We start from the raw sequence: 21,808 nt of genomic DNA, 5'->3' as shown, positions 1-21,808 counted from the left end.
TTTAAATACATAATAACAAAATCTCACTTATATAGTTTTATATAATTTAAATTGAAAGTTTAAATGTACGAAATTTAAAATATACTTACTACACAAAATAAAAATTATTTTTAAAAATCAATGTTTTAAAAAATAATTATTACATTTGGAAAATATATGATAAAATATACAATAAATTTTTTTCAAACATATAATATATAAAAATATAGTAAATATTTCTTAATTAATATATAGGTAAGTACAAAAACTTTTTAAAAATTTCTCAAACCAAACCCGAATAAATTAATAGCTTAGCGACCGACTCGAACTCGACTAACTCGATCAACCCAAACCTACATGATTTGAGTTTTGATTTTGTTTTTTTAACAAAATATTAACTATTAAATATAATAATAATAAATATATTTTAATTTAAAAACATAATAATAAAATCTCGTTTATATGATTTAAATTTAAAAGTTAAATTTTAAAAATTTTAAAATATATTTACTAAAAAAATAAATAATTATTATTTTTGTTGAACTTAGACACATGCGAAAATGCGAAAATATCTGTAAATTCGGCTCTTTCCACAGTTTTCACAGCTGAGGCACCACCACACCACTGTCCGAACGGCTAATGGCATTCACCGTTCCCAGATTTTCCACCTTTTCAACGATTTCTTTACATATTTCGAAACACTCTCCGAGTATTCAGCTGCCCATTATTCGTTCTTCCAAGTTCAGAGACGAGGATTACAGAAATACGAGGCTTGAATGTAAATTACAGCGCTTTTATGCTGGCGCCAAGGAGCAACGGAGTGGTGGGTCGCCGGCGACGACGAAGAAGAAGAAGCCCAGTAGCAGAAATACTAGCAAGAATTTGATAGAAGATGATTTTGTCATTGAAAAAATTGGTGGTGTCGGCGGCGGTGGTGGAGTTGAGGTGCTAGAATCACCGTCTCGGTCGGGGTACGCGGCGTTGCCGCTGCCAAAGCCTCCGGCTGGTTTCGTGTTGGATGAGCAAGGGAGTGTTCTGATGGCTTCTAACAAACGTACCGTCACAATCGTGAGTTTTTCGCTCTGTTGTTTCTCATTTGAGTTTGAACTGTGAGAATGCGTGCTTATTCGCGCGTTTTGTGAGCGTGCTTTGTTTCTGTTTTGAGATTGTGGTCGTAATTTGTAACATGAGAACTGAGTGCATTTGGAGTGCAGTTTTCTTACCTTAGTTCGAACAATGGAGGCCTGGATTTTGAGTGATTTTGGGGCTGCATTAATTCATTGAAAAGAAAAAATTATATTCTCTAGGAGAGAAGGTGTTCGAATCAATTACTTATAATGGGAATATTATCAACCTGTCTTTCAAATTTGTTGCAATGGAATATGGGACTTGTGATTATTGGATTCGACTGTTTAAATGAGTAACCCAGGATGATTAGCCAAACTTCGTGTATGGTACAAAATTTCGAATTCAAAATATCATTTTTAAAAAATATATATCATGTAAGTATAGTCTTGGACTATAAAGAGATAGATTCCAATTTCAAGATAGTCATAGAACTTTAGGTTACCTAAGTTATTTCATGTTGTTTCGGACTGTGATTCTTGAGATAGAATTGTTCATTTTTATCCTTCTTGATTGAAATTTTTAATGTTTTCTTTGTGAAGTTAATGAAAACAGATGGTATTTTAGAGCATAAAGTGATGCTTCGATTTGGAACTAGATTCATGATTATGTAAATCAGCAACTGGAGATTTTATTATCCTCGTTTTGTTCATCTTGCTGAGATTTTCCTTAACAATTATATTCTCCTCATGGTAAAGGATTCCAAGCCAGGTTGGGCAGGCGGTACGACAGTTTTTGAACTAGTTGTTTGCTTGTTAATAACTTGAATATTATTTTCTGGGAGTTTCTTATTCTTTTATGTGCTTCAATACTCTTCTTTTATTTTTCACTTTTTCTTTTCTTTTCTTCTGTTAATTACAATATCGATCCATTTGTTTATCAATTATCTCATCGCCTTCAATGGTTCGTATTTAGTGGTTTATAATATCTAAGGAGTTACTTGCAGGTTGACTCTACTAATAACCTTCCCTTGGAGTGTGTTATAAGGAGGGTATTTAGAAATTCACGTGGAGATGAATGCATGTTAGTCTGCCCAGTTGATATGTAAGTGATATTGCAGGTTGTGGTCAAGCCAATCATTTCATTCTTCTGTATAAGGAACCCTTATTTATTACAATTCTGGCAGGCCTGTTCAGATTTTGAAGAGTGTCAATGTTGAAGGATGGTCTGCTGTAAGTCTACAAACACTACTTCGGTTAGATTCAAATTTTCAATGTGTTAGGCACGGCGAAAGCGTTTTTGTCTAGTTACTTTCTTAGTCACAAATTGCATTTGCCTTTGTTCTTTTTGTGAGAGAAGCTGCCTCATTTCTGAATCCCTTTTTCCTTTATACTCATGTAGGAGAGATGTATTATATTATTTACTTGAGCTGGGAGGTGCATTATTTCTTCACCATACGCATAAAGATTCTTTCCTTGGTGGAATCCTAATCATCATCCATAGCGACACACTTATGGCATAAAGCTTTCTTAATGCTAATCAATGAATGTCACAGATCACCTATTGGTCATTTTTGTTTTGCATTATGTCTTAACTAAATATTCAAGTGTGATGAGGCATGGAATGCTCGTCCCTGAAATAAGGCGGTAGGGTTGATAAAGATGATATTTGCTATAATGATCATGTATTGGTTGTCTGGGGGTGTTGTACCACATTTAGGTGGTTTTGAGCATTTTTGTTAGAAATCCTTTAGCATGTTTAATTTTGGCTGCTTGAACTTGAAAATAAAGGGGAAAGTGTGGCACTTGCTCTTTTTATGTGGTTTTGTTGTTGAAGATCAATTGATTCTTGTTGCAGAGCTAAATCCTTCTGCTCTCTGGTTACCTAAAATTAAAATATATTATGCTTATCTGCTTTACAGGTCAGTGATGAAGAAGTTGAGGCAATCCTCCCAACTGCAGCTTATGCCCTTGCCAAAATACATATGCATCTGGTACACAGCGGGTATGACAGAGGATCAATATAATCTTTAAATCATAAGCTTTGAATTTTTTCCCCTGCTATAAAACTCGTGACAAATTGCTTTTTTGTGTATGTTGTGAAATTTATTCCTTTTCTACCTTCAGATTTTGTTACACGGCACGAGGTGGTTTTTGCTACGCCGAGAAAGACATATTTGAAGTTCACACAGGTACACTTCTCTCTTCAAACCTTTTCAACCTTTAGATTTTTTTACACAACACGAGGTGGTTTTTGCTACACTGAGAAATACTTATTTGAAGTTCACATAGGTGCACCTCTCTCTGAACATCTTTAAAGCTTGCTCCTTGTCAAGAAGTGGTGATTTGACTCTCTAATTTTCCTTGTAAACAAGTGATGCTCCAAGTTTTCCTCTTCGCTAAGCTGAAAATGATTTCAGAAGCTGTTCATTTGTGTGATCTTGAAAATTGGGCAGAACAGAAATTAACTAGCAGGACGAAATGCTCAGTATGTTTCCATCTTAAATTTATCTGTCCTGTGTTAATAATGGGTTAGCAAGTCAACCCTCCACCGTGTTATGCACCATTGTACCCATTGCTTGAATGGTTCACAAGCTTGATGTATTTGACTGCTCAAGTAAGATCAAGTTGTAAATTAGTTAGTGGGCCATTTTATCAATTTGAGCCTGCGTTTGCAAATCGATGAAGTTCCCTTGTGGAGCTTTAAAGTTTCAGAAGTACTTAGCGGAGTTAAAATTGATAGGATTAGGCGCGAGTGACTTTTTTTAGAATAATATGAAATTGCAAGTAAGCCACTCATCGGCCTCTGTATCTACACGAATTTGTTGCTCATCACATGCATCTGTGAAAAACTGTTTTAAACACATTTTAAAGGGTCTTCAATCTGCATCCGCTAATAATCAGGATTTTAAGTTGCCATGTCTTAAAAACATTATGTTTCAAGAAATTACTCTTTTCGTCAGCGCCTTCTTATTTGCTACTGAATTTCAACCTGTTGATGTTTTGCTTTTTGTAGATGGTGGTGAAGATGTAGATGGTTTGCCCACTGAAGGCATTGAAATTGCTTGTTTCCATCTGGTATGATATTTAAACATGTTGCGTTGACTAGATGTGCTAGTAATTGTGCTCTTGCACAACCTTAAAAGTGAAAAACCAGTGCATTTTATAATGTTCCCAAAGTTGATTTTGCTAGTTAGAAAGAATCAAATTTTTATCAATAGAGTATCATTTACGAGGTTAAAAGGCTAAAGGAGATTGCACAAGGAGACCAAGCACAAAGCACCCGAATGCTTTTCCAATCTTAAGTCTTGTGCTTATGCCTCTTTTGATCTAAAACATTTTTCCATGCAGGATGGTTCCCATTATATGATTTATACGCCTTCTGACCCTCTGTTGTTCGTTGCTGTCAAGGTAACTGTTAGAAAAAAATGTATTCTGATTTAATATTATCGAGAAAATTATTAATAATTAGTAAAATTTAACAGTAAATAATTTGTAACGATTTGTATTAAAGAAAGCTTCATTGTGTTAATTGTTTATTTTTCTTGAAATTTCTTACTTGCACAGCTTGATTCTTTGCCACAAGACGGTATGTATCTATAGCTCAATCCCCCTTTTCTTGTTGCAGGATAAAAATGGTGCCTTACAAATAGCCGATGATGTAAGCATTCTTAGGCATGAATCTCCTTTAGTTATTTTTTTTCAACTCTTATGCCTTTGGAATTTAAAGTAACACTTGAGCACTTCATGATATGGTTTGTTGCAATATTCGCTCTCTTCAGAAAAAGTGAAGTATCTATCACATATGCAACTCTAAGATAGTGGTGATTGCATTACATAAAGTTCAATGCTGAGTGGTTGCCAGTACTGTAAATTTGATGACAATATCACGTCTTTTCTAACTTTTGCCAGATGAGTTATAAATCCTTAGGATGAAATTGATTCCTTCACTCTTGGAAACAGGAACTTTTGGATGATCTTGCTGTAGTCGGCGCAATAGATGAAGAGACTGAATTCAATGCCTTGGTGGTATGTATGCCAGCTTCCCTTACTGAATCAAGCTAAATATCTTACCGATTCCCCTCACATCCTTTGCTGCACTTGCAGGAAGAAGAAGCGGCTCTTCTCGACTCGTTACTTGGAAAAAGTTGATTCAATTGTCATATTGTCGACAATAGAAAGCAGGTATACAATGTTTTTTGTTCATTAAAAATTCATGGCTGTAGTTGCTTTAGAATGAAATGTATAGGAATCATGTATTATGCCATTTTTCGAAAAGAAAAGAAATGAAAAGAAGACATTTCACCAAGGTTTCAACCAAAATTTATCAGAATCACGTGGCTGTTTTGATATCTTTGGGGTCCGTTTACTTGGATGGATGAGATTAGATGTGATAAAAAAGTAAAAAAAAAATTGTGTGATTGTTAAAATGTTTGAGCTGGACTTGGAATAATGGATAAATAATAATATCTTCAGTTTGATCCATAGAAATTTCAATAAATAATAAATATAAATAAAAGTTATGCCTTAAGGGTAAAATTGAGCGAGCACACATCTTTTCCCAGAGACAAGAGAGTATTGAACACATTCTTAATTCGGATTTCCAAACTTTACATCACAGATAAAAGTGAATCTCTATAATTACATTACATGTACTTCTTTCTCCTAGGTGCTGCTGCATTCGAAAAAAAATATATTATTGTACACTCTTCAAACCCTACTGTTATGTTCATTGTTCTTGGAATGTAGAACAACAATGGTGGTGTCCCAGAATGTGAATTTGGCCGACGATTTTGTCGGAATGAATGCTATCTAGGACCTGAGACTTCTTGAGATGACATGTAAGAGAGAGAATTGTATGAGCTGCTAGTATTAGTACCCGTTGGCTGTCTGTACAACCGTGGCTGGTTCTGCTCATTGTCTTCTCCCAATCTAGACTCCTCAGTGAATCTCCGTCCGTAGAACCTCAAGAAGTTGAGCGATTCTATTCTCGGTTCTCCCAAAGGCATTACACCTTCCAACATTCGAACCACATTGACCATTGAAGGCCTTAAGTTGGGTTCTTCTTGCACACAGCACAGAGCAATCCGCACGAGTTTCTCTACCTCCTCTCTTGCAACCCTGTCCATCAGCCTTGGATCTGCCAGCTCCATGTAACGTCCTTCATCGTGCATGTCCAGTGCAAATAGGGGGAAGTAAATTGGTCTTTGCCCAGATTCTACCGATGAAGGAGATGACTGGCTGTTCCCCCTGTTACTGTCGGTCCCCGAGTTTGCACTCCTCGTTTCAGGCGAGGAATTCTTCTTGCCTCGTATGATTTCCAGAAGCACCATTCCATAGCTATATACGTCTGTTTTGTCTGAAATGGCTGAACTTGTCAGCCATTCAGGAGCTAGGTAACCCCGAGTGCCTCTGAGAGTTGTAAACAAGTTTGATTCTTCAGGACTCAACAACTTCGAGAGCCCAAAATCGGAGATTTTCACGTGAGACTTGTCGTGCAAGAGAATGTTCTCTGGCTTGACATCACAATGAATGATCTTGTGTTCACATCCAGTGTGTAAATATGCCAACCCTCTTGCTGTTCCAAGTGCAATTTCATATCTCTCCTTCCATTCCATAACACGTTCACCACGAAAAAGGGTGCCATCCAGAGACCCTCGATTCATATACTCATAGACCAAGAATTTTTGCCCTCCATGTGCACAGAACCCCTTCAGTCTCACCAAATTGACGTAGTGAATATTCCCTATAACCGCGATCTCTGTCAAGAATTCTCGTCTCCCCTGTGATCCCAAACAAGTGATCTTCTTCACTGCTACATCTGCCCCATCTTCAAGAGTACCTTTATATACTATACCAAATCCACCAGAACCAATCTGAGTCTTGAAACCCTCTGTTGCTATTACAAGTTCTTCATACCCAAATCTCACCGGCAACCCAGGAATGGAAACAAAATCCATCTCTTCCTCGGCAGACAAGGAATTACCACGGCCCAACTTTGAATTTATGCTTTTACTCCACCTTCTCTTTATCCGCCGTCTCCTCAACCAAATCAGAAATGCGATCACCGCGATAGCCATCACCCCTGATGATGGCAGCAATATCGCTGCCAAAACAGGGAAATCGGATTTCTTGCTCTCCACAACACCTATTGTTGGAGTTCCCACAACTATGGTTTTTATGTATCCTAATCTATCCTTATTCGTGGGCGAGCTCGATTTTGTTATCATGGAACCTATTTGGTTTTTGATCACGTAACATGATCCAGAACCCTGGCTGTAGAAAAACCCCAAGCAAGAACAGTTGCCAGAACACAGATTCATACAGTCCGTAAGATTCACATATAGCAACACAGGATTGGAAAAGTCATTGGAGAAATAATCCACACTGACCCCCAACTGCGAATACTTTATATTGGTTATATTCGGCTGTGATCCATTACAAGGACCTGGCAAAGCCAAAGACCCATCCGTTGGCACGCAAATCTGATTGTTCGTCCTGGGATCACTATTTGTCTTGGGATCACTGTGGAAACCAGGTGCACACTGGCATCTTCCTCCATTAGCACAATATCCAAGCTTCCCACATGTAAATGGGATTCGGCAGCTATCATTTGGAGTCTCGAACTCTTGCTTGCTTGATCCGCCTGAGCTAAATTTCGAAACACTAATCGCCCCAGTGTAATCCAACTTCATAATCCGAAAAGCCGATGGGTCGTCTACTACATCATCAGAACTATGCAACGCAATTGAAATCACAACTTGAGTACCATTTTTTCCCATCAAATACACTCCTGTGTAATTCATCACCATGTACTCAACAGCCCAATTAGCATTTCTGTTAGCTGACATTGATAATTCCCAGTAATTCATCCCATTCCACTGCAGCATCGCGTCGTCGTATCCAACTACAAAAGAATACATGCCCTCAGCAAGATCCCCATCTTGCGAGGCCACCAACGATCCTCCAACCTTTAATCGTTGGCCCGCAACAATCACGTCAGTGGGGAAATCAAAACTTGCCCACACGGTTTTGTTAGCCCCGTCGAGCATGACCAGGTTGCCGGATTCAAGCAGCTGCAGAGAAGTAACCGGAGCAAGATTCCGCGGCGTTGACCAGATGGGTTTCTTCTGATCGTTGAAAAGAGTCATCCCATCTTGTGAAAACTGGAATTCTGACGATTCTGAAATCGGGGTGTTGCGATTCGCACACCAGATAATAGCTCCTGAAGAAACGTGAACCACAACAAGGTAGAAAGATCGGTTTTCGGGTATCGGGTTGATTATCCGGGCCTGGAAAGATCTGTCACGAGAAGCCAAAAATCCACCTGTGGTATCGATGTAATCGTAGTAAGTAGCCGTGAAGTTCTGGCTGATTGAAGACGAAACCTGGCCGGACAGAGCTGAGGGGAAGAGTACACAGAACAAGAAGATGATGGTAATTCTTGGGTTGAAAGATGAAGTTAAAAGACAGGGAGACCAAGCAATGGTGGCGGAGGACCCCATGCGGCATGCAGGCCCACGGCGGAGGGTAGAGAAGGAGTTCGATGACGTTTCTTGAAGTGGAGTTTTCTTGAATTTTTTTCAAATTCGTTGATGTCTAGCCTCATATCATTTGATCATGGTGGCTGTAAATGTTTCTTCAAATGGAAAGAAAAACCGAAAACGGATGTATATTTGTGTTCCTTTCCTTTGGTATTGACCAGGTGCGAGGGTGGTGGGGTCGGCTCTCGCTTGTCACCGCCGCCGCGTCTACGGCGGTGCTGGCTGTTAAGGCAGACGCCACTCGGTGTATGTGTGTGAATACTACTAAAAATCTTGTCTGTTTTTTCGAAGTTTAGATGCTTTTGTGTTTGCTTGGTATCTGATATAATATTACTTGCTAAAATAGAAAATATGTGCAAGGAAATAATTTTTGTTTCGACATTTCACCTGTCATGTGGGATTTTCTGCAAATTTTTTTATATTTTGTCTTTCAAAAAATGTTGTTGAATTTCTTTTGATATGATATATCTATATAATTTTCTCTATTATATAGATATAAAAGAGCTTGAGAAATATTATAAATTTGAATGCAAATAATATTCATCTCACAATTATGTTTTCACTATTCATATTCATCATGGCATTAATTTAAACCAGCCAATCTTTTCACCAATAAGAACACCGTTGTATTTCGAAAAATTCTGTATGCCTATTCCATAATAATATGTATGTATTTTTCGTAGTATTTATTTAATCAATATTTGGAAATGATTTACGACAAAAGGGGAAAAACAATCCAATCAATTATACAAATTTGAAAACACTATCTCTCCTATGATGTATTTAAAGTTGAAAATTTATTAATTTATGAGTTCAGTGAAAAAAATAAGAATAACTCACATATATAGATAAATTTCAAATCAATATTTTTGAGTTCACTAAAAAAATAAGAACTCGCATATATAGATAAACTAGTATTTCACCCGTGCGATGCACGGACTATATATCATGTATAATATGGTTAAATTGGATAATATAAAAATTTTGAATGTGAAATTAAAATGTAAAAAAATTAATTCTACAATAAGTAATAAGACTAATGTTAAAAAAAATACTTTTAAAAACACAAAAAAAACTTTTTACACAACGCGATATTATTTTGTATAATTAATGGTAAAAAATAGTATGATTGAACATTTGAACGAACATAGATAGAACATAAAAATAAATCACAAAAAAATTATGCACACATCAACATCTTAAAAATATGATTCCATCGTTTGAGATCTTGTTTGTTTTGATATAAAGGTAGATCTTAACAACGTACTAACCATAGTTTCAGCGCTCAATGCTAGTCTAGAGGGTTTAGTTCACTAATAACATTAAACAAATATGTCATTAATTTGATTTGCAATTGATTGGTGGCTTTTTTTATTGAAGTTGATCATGTTAAATAATATATTTTGCTCGTAAACTATATTTATACATTAAGTTTATTCAATCCTTAAAGCTACATTGAAGCAATACTTGTATATATAGGATTTCACTTACCCTTTTTACGCACCGTAAACCTATTTTTAAATTCTCTCAAAATAAAAGCATGGATCATTTTAAGTTTCAAATTCAAATAACTCAATCCAAAAAGAACGATGAACAATTTCAAATTTTCAAGTCATAGCCTTTCTCTCGACGATTCTCTAAACTTTCAATTTCTAGCATACTCGTTCCAAGTTGAAAGAAAATTAATTTATCACCGCGAGTATTGAATTCATGTGGGTGGGGCTAGCAGATAGAGGTTGTGACAATAAATTCAATGTGCAATTAAGTTGCAAGTCAATGGAGATAGAAAATATATTATTAATTTATTATAATCTATATCTATATATATATAATAACTGAGTTTTTGCCAAATATAGTAAAATTTCGCCAAAATTTTTTAGCTAAAAAAGGAATAAAACACTACTTATTTCTATTTATATTTTAAATGCAAAGAAACACATTCAAATCTTTTCATACCATATATATATACATATATATAATAGATAAAGATATTTCACAGATATAATTGACTAAAATTTACATAGTTTATAATATTTTTATTTGCTAAAAAATTTACACATTAAAAAGTAGATAAATAAATACTAAAAGTAAAAATAATAATAAATTATCATTTTAAAATTTTCTTAATCATTCTATACAGATTTATTAATTTTATGAATTTGTATTTATCAAATAAATGCTAAAATATATAAAATTGTTAAAATTTTTGTCGTTGAATTTTTAAAATAAATTACAATAGAATATTTAATATACGAAATGAAATAATTACCTAATTTTATTTTAAAATTTAAAAAGTCTTTCAATTTTGGAGATTGAATTTTCTTAAATAGAATGCAATATTATAATTAATAATATGAAAGACTGAGCACGAATATTGGAAATAGAACATTATTAACAGAAAATTTTTATTCCTTTGCAATATTTACCGTATTTATTAGGTTCAAATTTGATTCATTATATATATATATATATATATATATAAATGATATTATGAGCAACAACCGTGAGCACCCATGTGAGCACCTGCTGACGTGTCATTCATCTATTAAATGTGCATGATGTCACGTCAGCAGGTGCTTACGACAGTTGCTCACAATATCATTTATATATATATATATATATGTATGTATGTATATATATATATATATATATATAATGCTTAAACTAAATATATATTAGTAAGAATTTTTATTCCTTTGCAATTTTACCATATTTATTAGGTTCAAATTTGATTAATTATATATATATAAATATAAATAATTTTATTCATTTTAAATATTAAAAGAAAATTAGGATAAAAAATGTACAAAATAACTAAATTCTCTAATTTTAGCATTCTTTTGATAATATCGCCTTTAAAAAATTTTAAAAATCATAAATAAACATTTAAAAAAAAATCCAACCTAAGATTCGTAAATGAAAATTTTCTGAAGAAAAAGGAAAAAAATAATTTTAAAAAATCATACCTTTTCAAAGTATTAAACTAATTATTTTATATTTGACATATTTTGATTATGGATAATTTTCAAAAAATTTAAATTCCAAACTTAATCACAATATTACGTAATTAAAAATTGCATAATATTTGAGTTCTTAATTTTGTATTAAAAAAAACTATATGAAATCACAACCGTAATTAAAACTATACAAAATCACTATCTATAACTGCAAATTAAAAGCATGCACAATCAGTACTTTAATTAAAACTATACAAAATCATTACTAACTTCTCGACCCTTCTTAAATACAACAAAATCTAAAAATTAAGAAAAATATAGAATAACTTATAGTTTTAACAATAATATAAATCATTTATTAATATTTTGATTACGGAATTAAATCACAATATTTATATAATTAAACACACACACAAACATATATATATATATATGTATATATATTGATTTTTTTGTCATTTTTTGGCAAAATCCTGTCAAAAATGTGGTGCTAAAAACAAAAATAAAAAAATTCATAATTAAATCATAATATTCATGTAATTAAAAGTTTCATAATATTTACATCTATTTATATACAGATATATACATGTAAAATTACACGTGATTACTTCAATTATTCTTTGATTTTATCATTCCCTTTTTAATATTTATTTATTTTTCAAATCATGAAAATACATCTATATTATATATATAAACAAATTTGTCATTTTTCAGTAAAATTTCGCCAAAAAACTTTGTTTCTAAAAACAAAAATTTTGTGAACAAAACCGGAAAAATAAATTGTTATAAAAAATTATATATTTTTTTCAAATTATTAATTCAATTACTTCATATTTGACATATTTGGATTACGGAGGATTATTTACAAACAATTTCATTTCTAAATTTAATCGTAATATTCATGTAATTAAAAATTATATAATATTTGCATCTATTTATATAAATATATATTCATTTAAAATTACACATGAATATTTATAATATTTCAGGATTTCAACATTCCATTCATAATATTTGCTTTCCAAAATATTTAAAACATCAGATTTTTTAAAAATCCAATCTAAGATTGGAAAAATGTTTAATATAAATTTATACATATACATTTATATGGATATATATATGCACAATTCCGTAATATAATTTATATACATACACCTTTAAGATCTAAAAATATTATTATTAAATATAAATGTAATTTCGTAATATTTGCATAAATTTATATACATAAATATCATTTCGTGATATATATTTTTTTTCTAAAGCATCAACAATTCATCGTCTAATCGCAATATTTCTATACAAAATTAAAAATTATATAATATTGAAATATATTTATATACATATATATTTATTTTAAATTAAAAAAAATATTTATAAACAATTCCAATTCAACATGTATGAGAAATATATAATATTTTTAATTTGAACACACTTATAATTAGAATTAAAGTGCACTTTAAAAATATATATACATAATATTGCTAATTTATCATATATTTGTGAATATATTTATATACATATGCATCATAATATCAATAAAAATTTAAAATACCCGATAAATGTTAAATATACATGGATATATAGATTAGATAATGGGTCTAATGTAAAAAAAGCAATCCTAAAAAATACATAATATAAATATATTTATATACAATATATATATATATATATATCATAATATCAATAAAACATTTAAAATATCTAATTAATATTAAATATACATGTATATATAGATTACACAATGTTGTTGATTTACCATGTATGTATAAATCTTAACCAAGATTTCAGCATTTCTTCTATGATCACTGATTTTCAAAAAAATTTAAAAACATATTTTAAGATTCGAAAAAAAATCACACTTAATAATTTCATATATTTATACATATATAATATTTTCTTTCCAACAAATTGAAAATTCCACCTCTAAAATTCAAAAAAAACAATATTGATTTTCCTGCACACATTTAAAAATTTTAAAATTTAACAAAACTGACTGAGCATTTCCAACATTGGTTTGAATAAACTTAATGTATAAATATAGTTTACGAGCAAAATATATTATTTAACATGATCAACTTCAATAAAAAAAGCCACCAATCAATTGCAAATCAAATTAATGACATATTTGTTTAATGTTATTAGTGAACTAAACCCTCTAGACTAGCATTGAGCGCTGAAACTATGGTTAGTACGTTTTTAAGATCTACCTCTATATCAAAACAAACAAGATCTCAAACGATGGAATCATATTTTTAAGATGTTGATGTGTGCATAATTTTTTTGTGATTTATTTTTATGTTCTATCTATGTTCGTTCAAATGTTCAATCATACTATTTTTTACCATTAATTATACAAAATAATATCGCGTTGTGTAAAAAGTTTTTTTTGTGTTTTTAAAAGTATTTTTTTAACATTAGTCTTATTACTTATTGTAGAATTAATTTTTTTACATTTTAATTTCACATTCAAAATTTTTATATTATCCAATTTAACCATATTATACATGATATATAGTCCGTGCATCGCACGGGTGAAATACTAGTATATATAATAACTGAGTTTTTGCCATTTTTAGCAAATTCCCGCCAAAACTATATTGCCAAAAACGGAAATAAAAAATTTCATACTTAAATTGCAATATTAAGTTAATTAAAAATTGCATAATCTTTGCATATTTATATATACATATATATATATATTAAAACTTCCATAATCTTTGCATCTTTTATATACATATACATATACATATATTTACAATATTTTTTTTTCAAACAATATTTATGTATATTTACGCAATCTTTGTCTTTATATATAATTTGTAAATAAAATAAAAACTATAAAAAAATAACTAATTATTTCTAAACCCGTAAAAAATAGAAAAAAATTCAGATTTTAATTACTAAATTAAATCACAATATTAATATAACAAAACATTCCATAATATTTGCATATATATGTATATATATATATATATCCAATTAAAATTACACAACATTATTTACATTATTCCCTAATTTCAGCATTCTTTTTTATAATATTTGCTTTTAAAAAAAATTAAAAATAAAAAATAAATATTTAAAATAAAATCCAACAGAAGATTCGGAAATAAAAATTTTCAGAACAAAAATGGGAAAAAATAGTTTTAAAAAATCATACTTTTTAAAATTATATTAAATCAATTATTCTATATTTGGCATATTTTGATTATGGGGGATTTTCAAAAATTTAAATTTCAGGCTTAATTAAAATATTACGTAATGAAAAATTGCATAATATTTTAATTTTTAATTTTGTATAAAAAAACTATACAAAATCATTACCTTAATTAAAATTATAAAAAATCACTACTAACTTCTCGGTCATTCTTAAATACAACAAAATCTAAAAATTAAGAAAAATATAGAATAACTTAGGTTTAACAAAAATATAAAGCATTTCATATCTTGATTACGAAATTAAATCAAAATATTCATATAATTAAACATACATAAATATAAGTAGAATTTTTGTCATTTTGGCAAAATTCTGACAAAAATATGTTGCTAAAAACGAAAATAAAAAATTTCATAATTAAATTGCAATATTCACGTAATTAAAAATTTCATAACATTTGCAACTATTTATATACATATATATATACATGTAAAATTACACATGATTATTTTCATTATTCTTTGATTTCAGCATTCCCTTTCTAATATTTATTTAATTTTATTTTTGTCATTTTTAGTAAAATCCCGCCAAAACTTGGTTTCTAAACAAAAATTTTGTGAAAATCGGAAAATAAATTGTTTTAAAAAATTATATCTTTTCAAATTATAATTCTTCATATTTGGCATATTTGGATTACGGAAAAATATTTACAAACTATTATATTTTTAAATTGAATCGTATTATTCATGTAATTAAAATTTTTATAATATTTACATATATTTATATACATATATATTCATTTAAATTACACAAAAATATTTAAAATATTTCATTATTTCAACATTTCATTCATAATATTTGCTTTCCAAAATATATAAAATTCATCAATTAAATTTTTTTAAAAATCCAACATAAGATTCGAAAAATATTTAATATAAATTTATACATAGACATATATATAGATATATATATATATATATACACACACACAGAATTCGGTAATATAATTTATATACATACATCTTTAAGATCTATAAATGTTATTATTAAATATAAATGTAATTTCTTAATATTTGCATAAATTAATATACATAAATATCATCCCGTTATATTTGCTTTCTAAAACATCAACAATTCTTCATCTAATCACAATATTCATGTACAAAATTAAAAATTTGTAATATTGACATTTATTTATATACATATATATTCATTTTAAATACGAAAAATATTTACAAACAATTACAATTCCACATTTCTAATAAATATATAATATTTCAATTTGAAAACACTTATAATTACAATTAAAGTGCACTTTTAAAATATATATTACATAATATTGCTAATTTACCATGTATGTGTGAATATATTTATAAACATATGTATCATAATATCAATAAACATTTAAAATATCAGATAAATGTTAAATATACATGGATATATGGATTAGATAATGGTTCTAATGTGAAAAAACAATACTAAGAAATACAGAATATTTCATATTTACCATATATGTATAAATATATTTATATATAAAATATATATCATAATATCAATAAAACATTTAAAATACCCGATAAATATTAAATATACATGTATATATAGATTACACAATGTTGTTAATTTATCATATATGTATACATCTTAACCAAGATTTCAGCATTCCATATACGATAATTGATTTCTTTTTTAAAAAAATTAAAATCATATTTTAAGATTCGAAAAAAAATCACATTTAATACATTCATATATTTATATGCACATACAATATTTTCTTTCCAAAAAATTGAAAATTCCACCTCTAATTTTTTTTTAAAAAAAAACAATCATGATTTTCCTAGGGGTGGAGTTTCGGTATATCGTATAAAAATATTTGTATAAAAAAATTCATACCGGTACAGATATCGAAATTCTAAAATTTTGGTATGAAAAAAATTCATACTAATACCGTAGAGATAACGAAAAAAATTTGATATATCAAAAAAATGTTTATATATCGAAAAAATTTTGGTGCGGTATCTAGAAAAGTCGATATTTTGGTTCGATATCGCATCCCTAGATTTTTTTGCACACAATTAAAAATTTTAAAATTTAACAAAACTGACCGAGCATTTCCAATATTGGTTTGAATAAACTTAATGTATAAATATATTTATGTGCGAAAAATATTATTTAACATGATCAACTACTTCAATAAAACAGTCACCAATCAATTGCAAACCAAATGACACATTTGCTTAATGTTATTCGTGAACTATACCCTTCAGACTAGCATTGATCGTTGAAACACAGTTAGTATGTTGTTAAGATCTACTAGATCTCACACGATAAAACCATATTTTAAGTTGTTGATGTATACATAAATCTTTGATTTATTTTTATGTTCTATCTATGTTCGTTCAAATGTTTAATCTTACTATTTTTTATCATTAATTGTATAAAATAACATCATGTGCATCGCACGACACATTTTTTAAAGATTTTTTTAAAAGTTTTTAAAAGTATTTTTTAACATTATTATTACTTATTGTAGAATTAAATTTTTTTATATTTTAATTTCATATTCAAAATTTTTATATTATCCAATTTAACCATATTATACATAATATATAGTCCGTGCATCGCACGGGTGAAATACTAGTACAATCACAATAATAAAGTTTTGTTTTCCATTTGGCCCTTCAAATCATAGAGTCAACATGCCAGCAGCCAATAATGTTTGTTTGTCCCACTGTCGCGTGTTTGACCTTTCTTTTGTTACCATATAAAAATATATACTATATTATATATATGAATACTATATTTTAGAAATATATGATAAACAATAATTTTCACATGTACACATTGTCACGCCACTTGCAAATTCAAATTGACCACTCTCTGTTTCTATAAGTCGCTTTTTATTCGTTTAGTAGCCGTTTCTTACGAGAGATGATATGTAAATAGATTATATATGTTTGTTTGATTGATCATATCACATATTTCGAACCAAATATACCGTAATTGAGTTAATATTAAAATATTTTTAGTAGTTTGTGTTTTCTCTAAATCTAGTGGTTAACAATGAAAGAATCGGACCCCACTTTTTTAACCCTTAATAGGATCGATTGAGTTCGAGTCGTATCAATTTATGTAGATGATTTTTTTAAAAATATCTAGAGTATTAGCTGGATTAAAATTATATATTCAATTTCAACAATATCTTCAGTAAACTAAAAAAATTTATTTTGCAAAAAATCCTATAGTTTGTGGGATTTGCTGTAGATTGTTTTGTGGATTGGGCCCGACGCCCAAAACTATGGCACTGGGCCCAAGGTTTCCAGTAGTTCTTTCTCGGATAAGTATTGTGTTTATGGTGGAGCCTTTTCCACTTTTGCTTCCTCAGGCAAAAGTAAAAGGTTTATATCTCCTATATGTCATATAATAAAATTTGGAAGTAAAAATTTTAAATAATAAATATATATTAAGATACAAATCTAAAAAGGTTAACATTCTTGTGAATATATAGACCAAAAAAAATATGAAATAGAGTCGTCATTAACAAGGAAGTATGAAAGAAAAACAAAGAGAAAAGGAAAAAGTAAAGAAAAGCATGTAAATTAACACAAAATCAACAAAAGCACACCGTGATTAGATAAATTAAACAGCTTTCTCCGGTCAAAGAAATGGGGAAAAAAAAGTTGGAATGAATTAGAGTTTGCCGATGAAACACTCTAATAAGCTAAGAATCAAATTGTTGATTATATATTATATATACTAGCAAACTGGCATACATGTTGCGTGTGTAACAAAATAAAAAAAATTATTAATTTTTTTACTTTATATATAAATTTAAGATTAATGCAACTCTTAATTCCAAAACTTTGTTGATTGCATATTAAACTGTATCCAAATTTTCACAAAATCAAATTCCTATCTTTTAGAAAAGATATATAATCATATAGAAATTGGAATTTTGAAACCGTAAATCTATCATAAAAATCGAGTGTGTTTATTGGAGAGAAGTTGAAATTGAGTGTTTTAAGTGAGAGAATTGAAAATTGTTGCATAGTACGTGTTTGAAGGAAACAAATTAGAGAAAGTGAGATTATAAAACGTGGAGATGAAGGGTAATATTGGTATAAACAAAAACAGACCAAGATACTAAACAATTACTAATTAAGAGGTACTCACACTTAATAAATAGTAATAGATATACCAACACAATCTTAAAGATATACATATTATATTCCTTCACCTACTCACATCAAGAAAGATGGAAATCACGCATTTTTCGCTCATGAGCTCTCATTGATCTTTAACGAAAGAGAGGAAATTTCTAACCATATTGAAGCATATGGCGTTGAAGTACCACATGATCTTGCTTTTGCTTCCAAAGCCACCCGACGAGCATTTCATGATGTGTGGCAAATGCGGGAAGTTGTGCAAGAATTTCATCTATACCATCGCTCCTTATCAACGCGAATTTGATATCGATCTTTTAGGTGGTACGTATGCTTTGGATATCAAAACAAAACATATAATTTATCCCATGCATGATAGCTAGCTATGTGCAAGGAGACTTTGTTGTTATGTGACGTTTGTGGGAGAAAACATGCATAACGATGTTTTCTTCACATGTCATCGGCGTAATTTATTTTTGGCCTCATCGCGCGCGCGGGGTTGCGTCTCAATATTGCTGGTATATAGAAAATGAATATATCGGTTGTTGCAATGCATGCATTAATCGGCCCATGCATTTCACCACCTTATTACACCTGCAGCCAATTTAATTCGTGTAGCTTTTCCGGTCGGTGTTGATGCATGGCTTCTTTAAAATGATAGATTCATTTTCCCTATTTTAATTACCCCAAGATGTAATGAATTTTTTTTCTCGGTTTCATGCAGTCATTGCATAAGATTAGGATACATAATTGACTATGGTAATGTTTGAAAATGCTTTAAGAAAAGTGATTCACATGCTGTTTTTAAATGATTGTCATTTGTCAAACACTCCCTATATTTCTTCGAATGAAACTTCAAGAGGTGGGTTTTCGGTATACCATATTAAAAATATCAGTATTAAAAAAATTTATACCGGTATTGATACTAAAATTCTAAAATTTTGATATAAAAAAATCCATATTGATATCGCATAGATACTGAAAAAAAATTCCGTATACCGAAAAAATGTCTGTATATCGAAAAAATTTCGTTACAGTGTCCCGAAATTTCAGTATTTTGGTTCGGTATGCCAGCCCTCAAAATTGTATTGTTGACTGTTGATCTTGAATGTGACTTGGCTCCATGTGAAAAAACAAGAAGAAGAAGAAGAAGGACGAGATTCCTTTGTTTTGTTGGGATACATTAGTCTATCGAGAGATTATAATGTCAAAATTTTATATTCCCTCCGTCTTATTAAATCCGTCTTAAGTATAAAAGACAAAATTTCTTAGTATCTATACTTAGTATTATATTATATCTTAATTCTTTATTCTCGTATCAATCTAGCTACCTCTATTTATTAAGAAAACAATATTAGATACTTCGAACAAATTTCTAAATCATATTAAAGTAATAATTAAATAAGAGTAATATGAGAAGTTTTCAATAAATTTGCTTCTACAAAATATAATTTTATTAATATACGTGAAAACACACGTGAACCTGAAAACATAGCAGACCTAGAGAAGACTCCTCCCACCTGACTATAAACGGGCCAAGTATACCGCATGCAAAAAAATTCATTCACAATGTACCCGCGTATGGCGTCGCTATTTACATCCCAAATATGTTTCATTCCCCATCGATCCCTAGCTAATCTGTTGTGTAATATATTTCCATGTCTTAATTTATTTAATTTTTCTTGTGATCGGTGAATCAAAAGGTATCTTACCCACTCGAATGTAAACACCAAGTTGACATCATATAATTCTCTCTAATCCGTAGTCGCTATCTTTCAGTGCATACTGAGTAAACTTCCGCACTAACGCAATAGCCTGCAAATTACGTTAATATGCAGGTAAACCACACTAGGCAAGTGTAATCCAAAATATGCAAACTCAAAACGTGAATATTACAGAAATAATATTACAAGAAGAAAGAATGATCGTATAACAATTCAATAGTATAACGAATACACAAATACTGAAAAGTATAAAGCAAACAAGTAAGGAAATAGTCAAGCAAACTGAGGCCTGTAACTAGTACAGTTTCCTTAAAACAGATTCGTCCACTCCACTAGATGCTTGAGGATCAACACGTACACACGTCTGTTTCCCAGGATACAACGAAAAAACCAGTAGCAAATTAAGTACAAATTCACTACTCCGGCGAACTTGAATCGTACCTTCACTTTATCACCAAAATTTAACGGAGGCCAAAAGAAGAGCTAACAATATGAAATGCAAGAGAATTCTCGAGTGAGATCTTGAATAATGTGTGTGTTTGGATTGAGAAAATGAGCACACTATTTATAGGCTTTAAAAAGCACACCAAGAGTCATAAGATTAATTAACTCAATAATGTAGAGAGCCAAAAGCCTCAAATTAATTCAAGAATGTGGAGAGCCAAAAGACACTCACACATTCATGATCCATTATTTTCATTCAAAATTTTTATTTAAATATATTTCCAACAATCCCCCACATGAATGAAAATTGATACGAATTTTGGTAATAAAGCTCTACAGTTGAATCATGCAAAGGATAGGTAGGTGTTATCCTTTGAACCTTCCCTTATGAAAGCATAGTAATGTACTGGTTGACAGTAGACGCGATGTCTTTGAACTGTACATCCGTTTGTGTAAATTAAAATATACTTCACACAGGACTCTCCCTGATACTATCAGTTCTCATGATTGTGTTTGTTTTGGCCATGAACACACGCCTGGTTCTGTAAGAGGGTCTAGAATTGAGCCTTGCAATTCCTTCGAAGCGGCCCCACTTCTCTCTCACATAGGTGATTCTATGTTGAATTCCATCAGAATCATTAAAAGTCATTTGCTTATCCTCAACATTCACTGTTTGCAATAGGAATAGACTAGGGATAACCCCCACAGTGATCTACCAAACCAGTGCGATTAGGTTGTCCAATTTAACCTAGTTCTTGGGATCTCCAGTCAGCATAGGT

At 30.2% G+C, this 21,808-nt stretch overlaps 2 protein-coding genes across 2 annotated transcripts; one reads left to right on the top strand and one right to left on the bottom strand.

Moving 5' to 3' along the window:
- The first annotated feature begins 548 nt into the window (after positions 1-548).
- LOC140863337 (uncharacterized) lies at positions 549-5,379 on the top strand. Its single transcript, XM_073266695.1, has 10 exons — positions 549-1,047; positions 2,051-2,148; positions 2,231-2,276; positions 2,966-3,048; positions 3,171-3,235; positions 4,060-4,121; positions 4,395-4,454; positions 4,672-4,704; positions 5,007-5,072; positions 5,151-5,379. Exons 1-10 carry the CDS (start codon positions 619-621, stop codon positions 5,193-5,195), a joined length of 987 nt encoding a protein of 328 aa, XP_073122796.1. The 5' UTR covers positions 549-618; the 3' UTR covers positions 5,196-5,379.
- A 231-nt stretch (positions 5,380-5,610) lies between these two features.
- Positions 5,611-8,888, bottom strand: LOC140863336 (G-type lectin S-receptor-like serine/threonine-protein kinase At5g35370). The gene has a single exon (XM_073266692.1). It carries the CDS (start codon positions 8,546-8,548, stop codon positions 5,852-5,854), a length of 2,697 nt encoding a protein of 898 aa, XP_073122793.1. The 5' UTR covers positions 8,549-8,888; the 3' UTR covers positions 5,611-5,851.
- Between the last annotated feature and the right edge of the window lie 12,920 nt (positions 8,889-21,808).

The sequence above is a fragment of the Henckelia pumila genome, chromosome 4 (genome assembly GCF_033568475.1).
Source record: "Henckelia pumila isolate YLH828 chromosome 4, ASM3356847v2, whole genome shotgun sequence".
Taxonomy (NCBI): domain Eukaryota; kingdom Viridiplantae; phylum Streptophyta; class Magnoliopsida; order Lamiales; family Gesneriaceae; genus Henckelia; species Henckelia pumila.
Note: the sequence above shows the minus strand (reverse complement) of the source record. Positions and strands in the feature narration are given on the sequence as shown.

Excerpts from the sequence above, each read along its gene's own strand:
- LOC140863336 (XM_073266692.1), bottom strand. The coding sequence starts at position 8,548 with ATGGGGTCCTCCGCCACCATTGCTTGGTCTCCCTGTCTTTTAACTTCA.
- LOC140863337 (XM_073266695.1), top strand. The coding sequence starts at position 619 with ATGGCATTCACCGTTCCCAGATTTTCCACCTTTTCAACGATTTCTTTA. Across the intron at positions 4,455-4,671 it reads TGTTGTTCGTTGCTGTCAAG|GATAAAAATGGTGCCTTACA; the intron begins GTAACTGTTAGA and ends TTCTTGTTGCAG. Across the intron at positions 5,073-5,150 it reads CTGAATTCAATGCCTTGGTG|GAAGAAGAAGCGGCTCTTCT; the intron begins GTATGTATGCCA and ends CTGCACTTGCAG.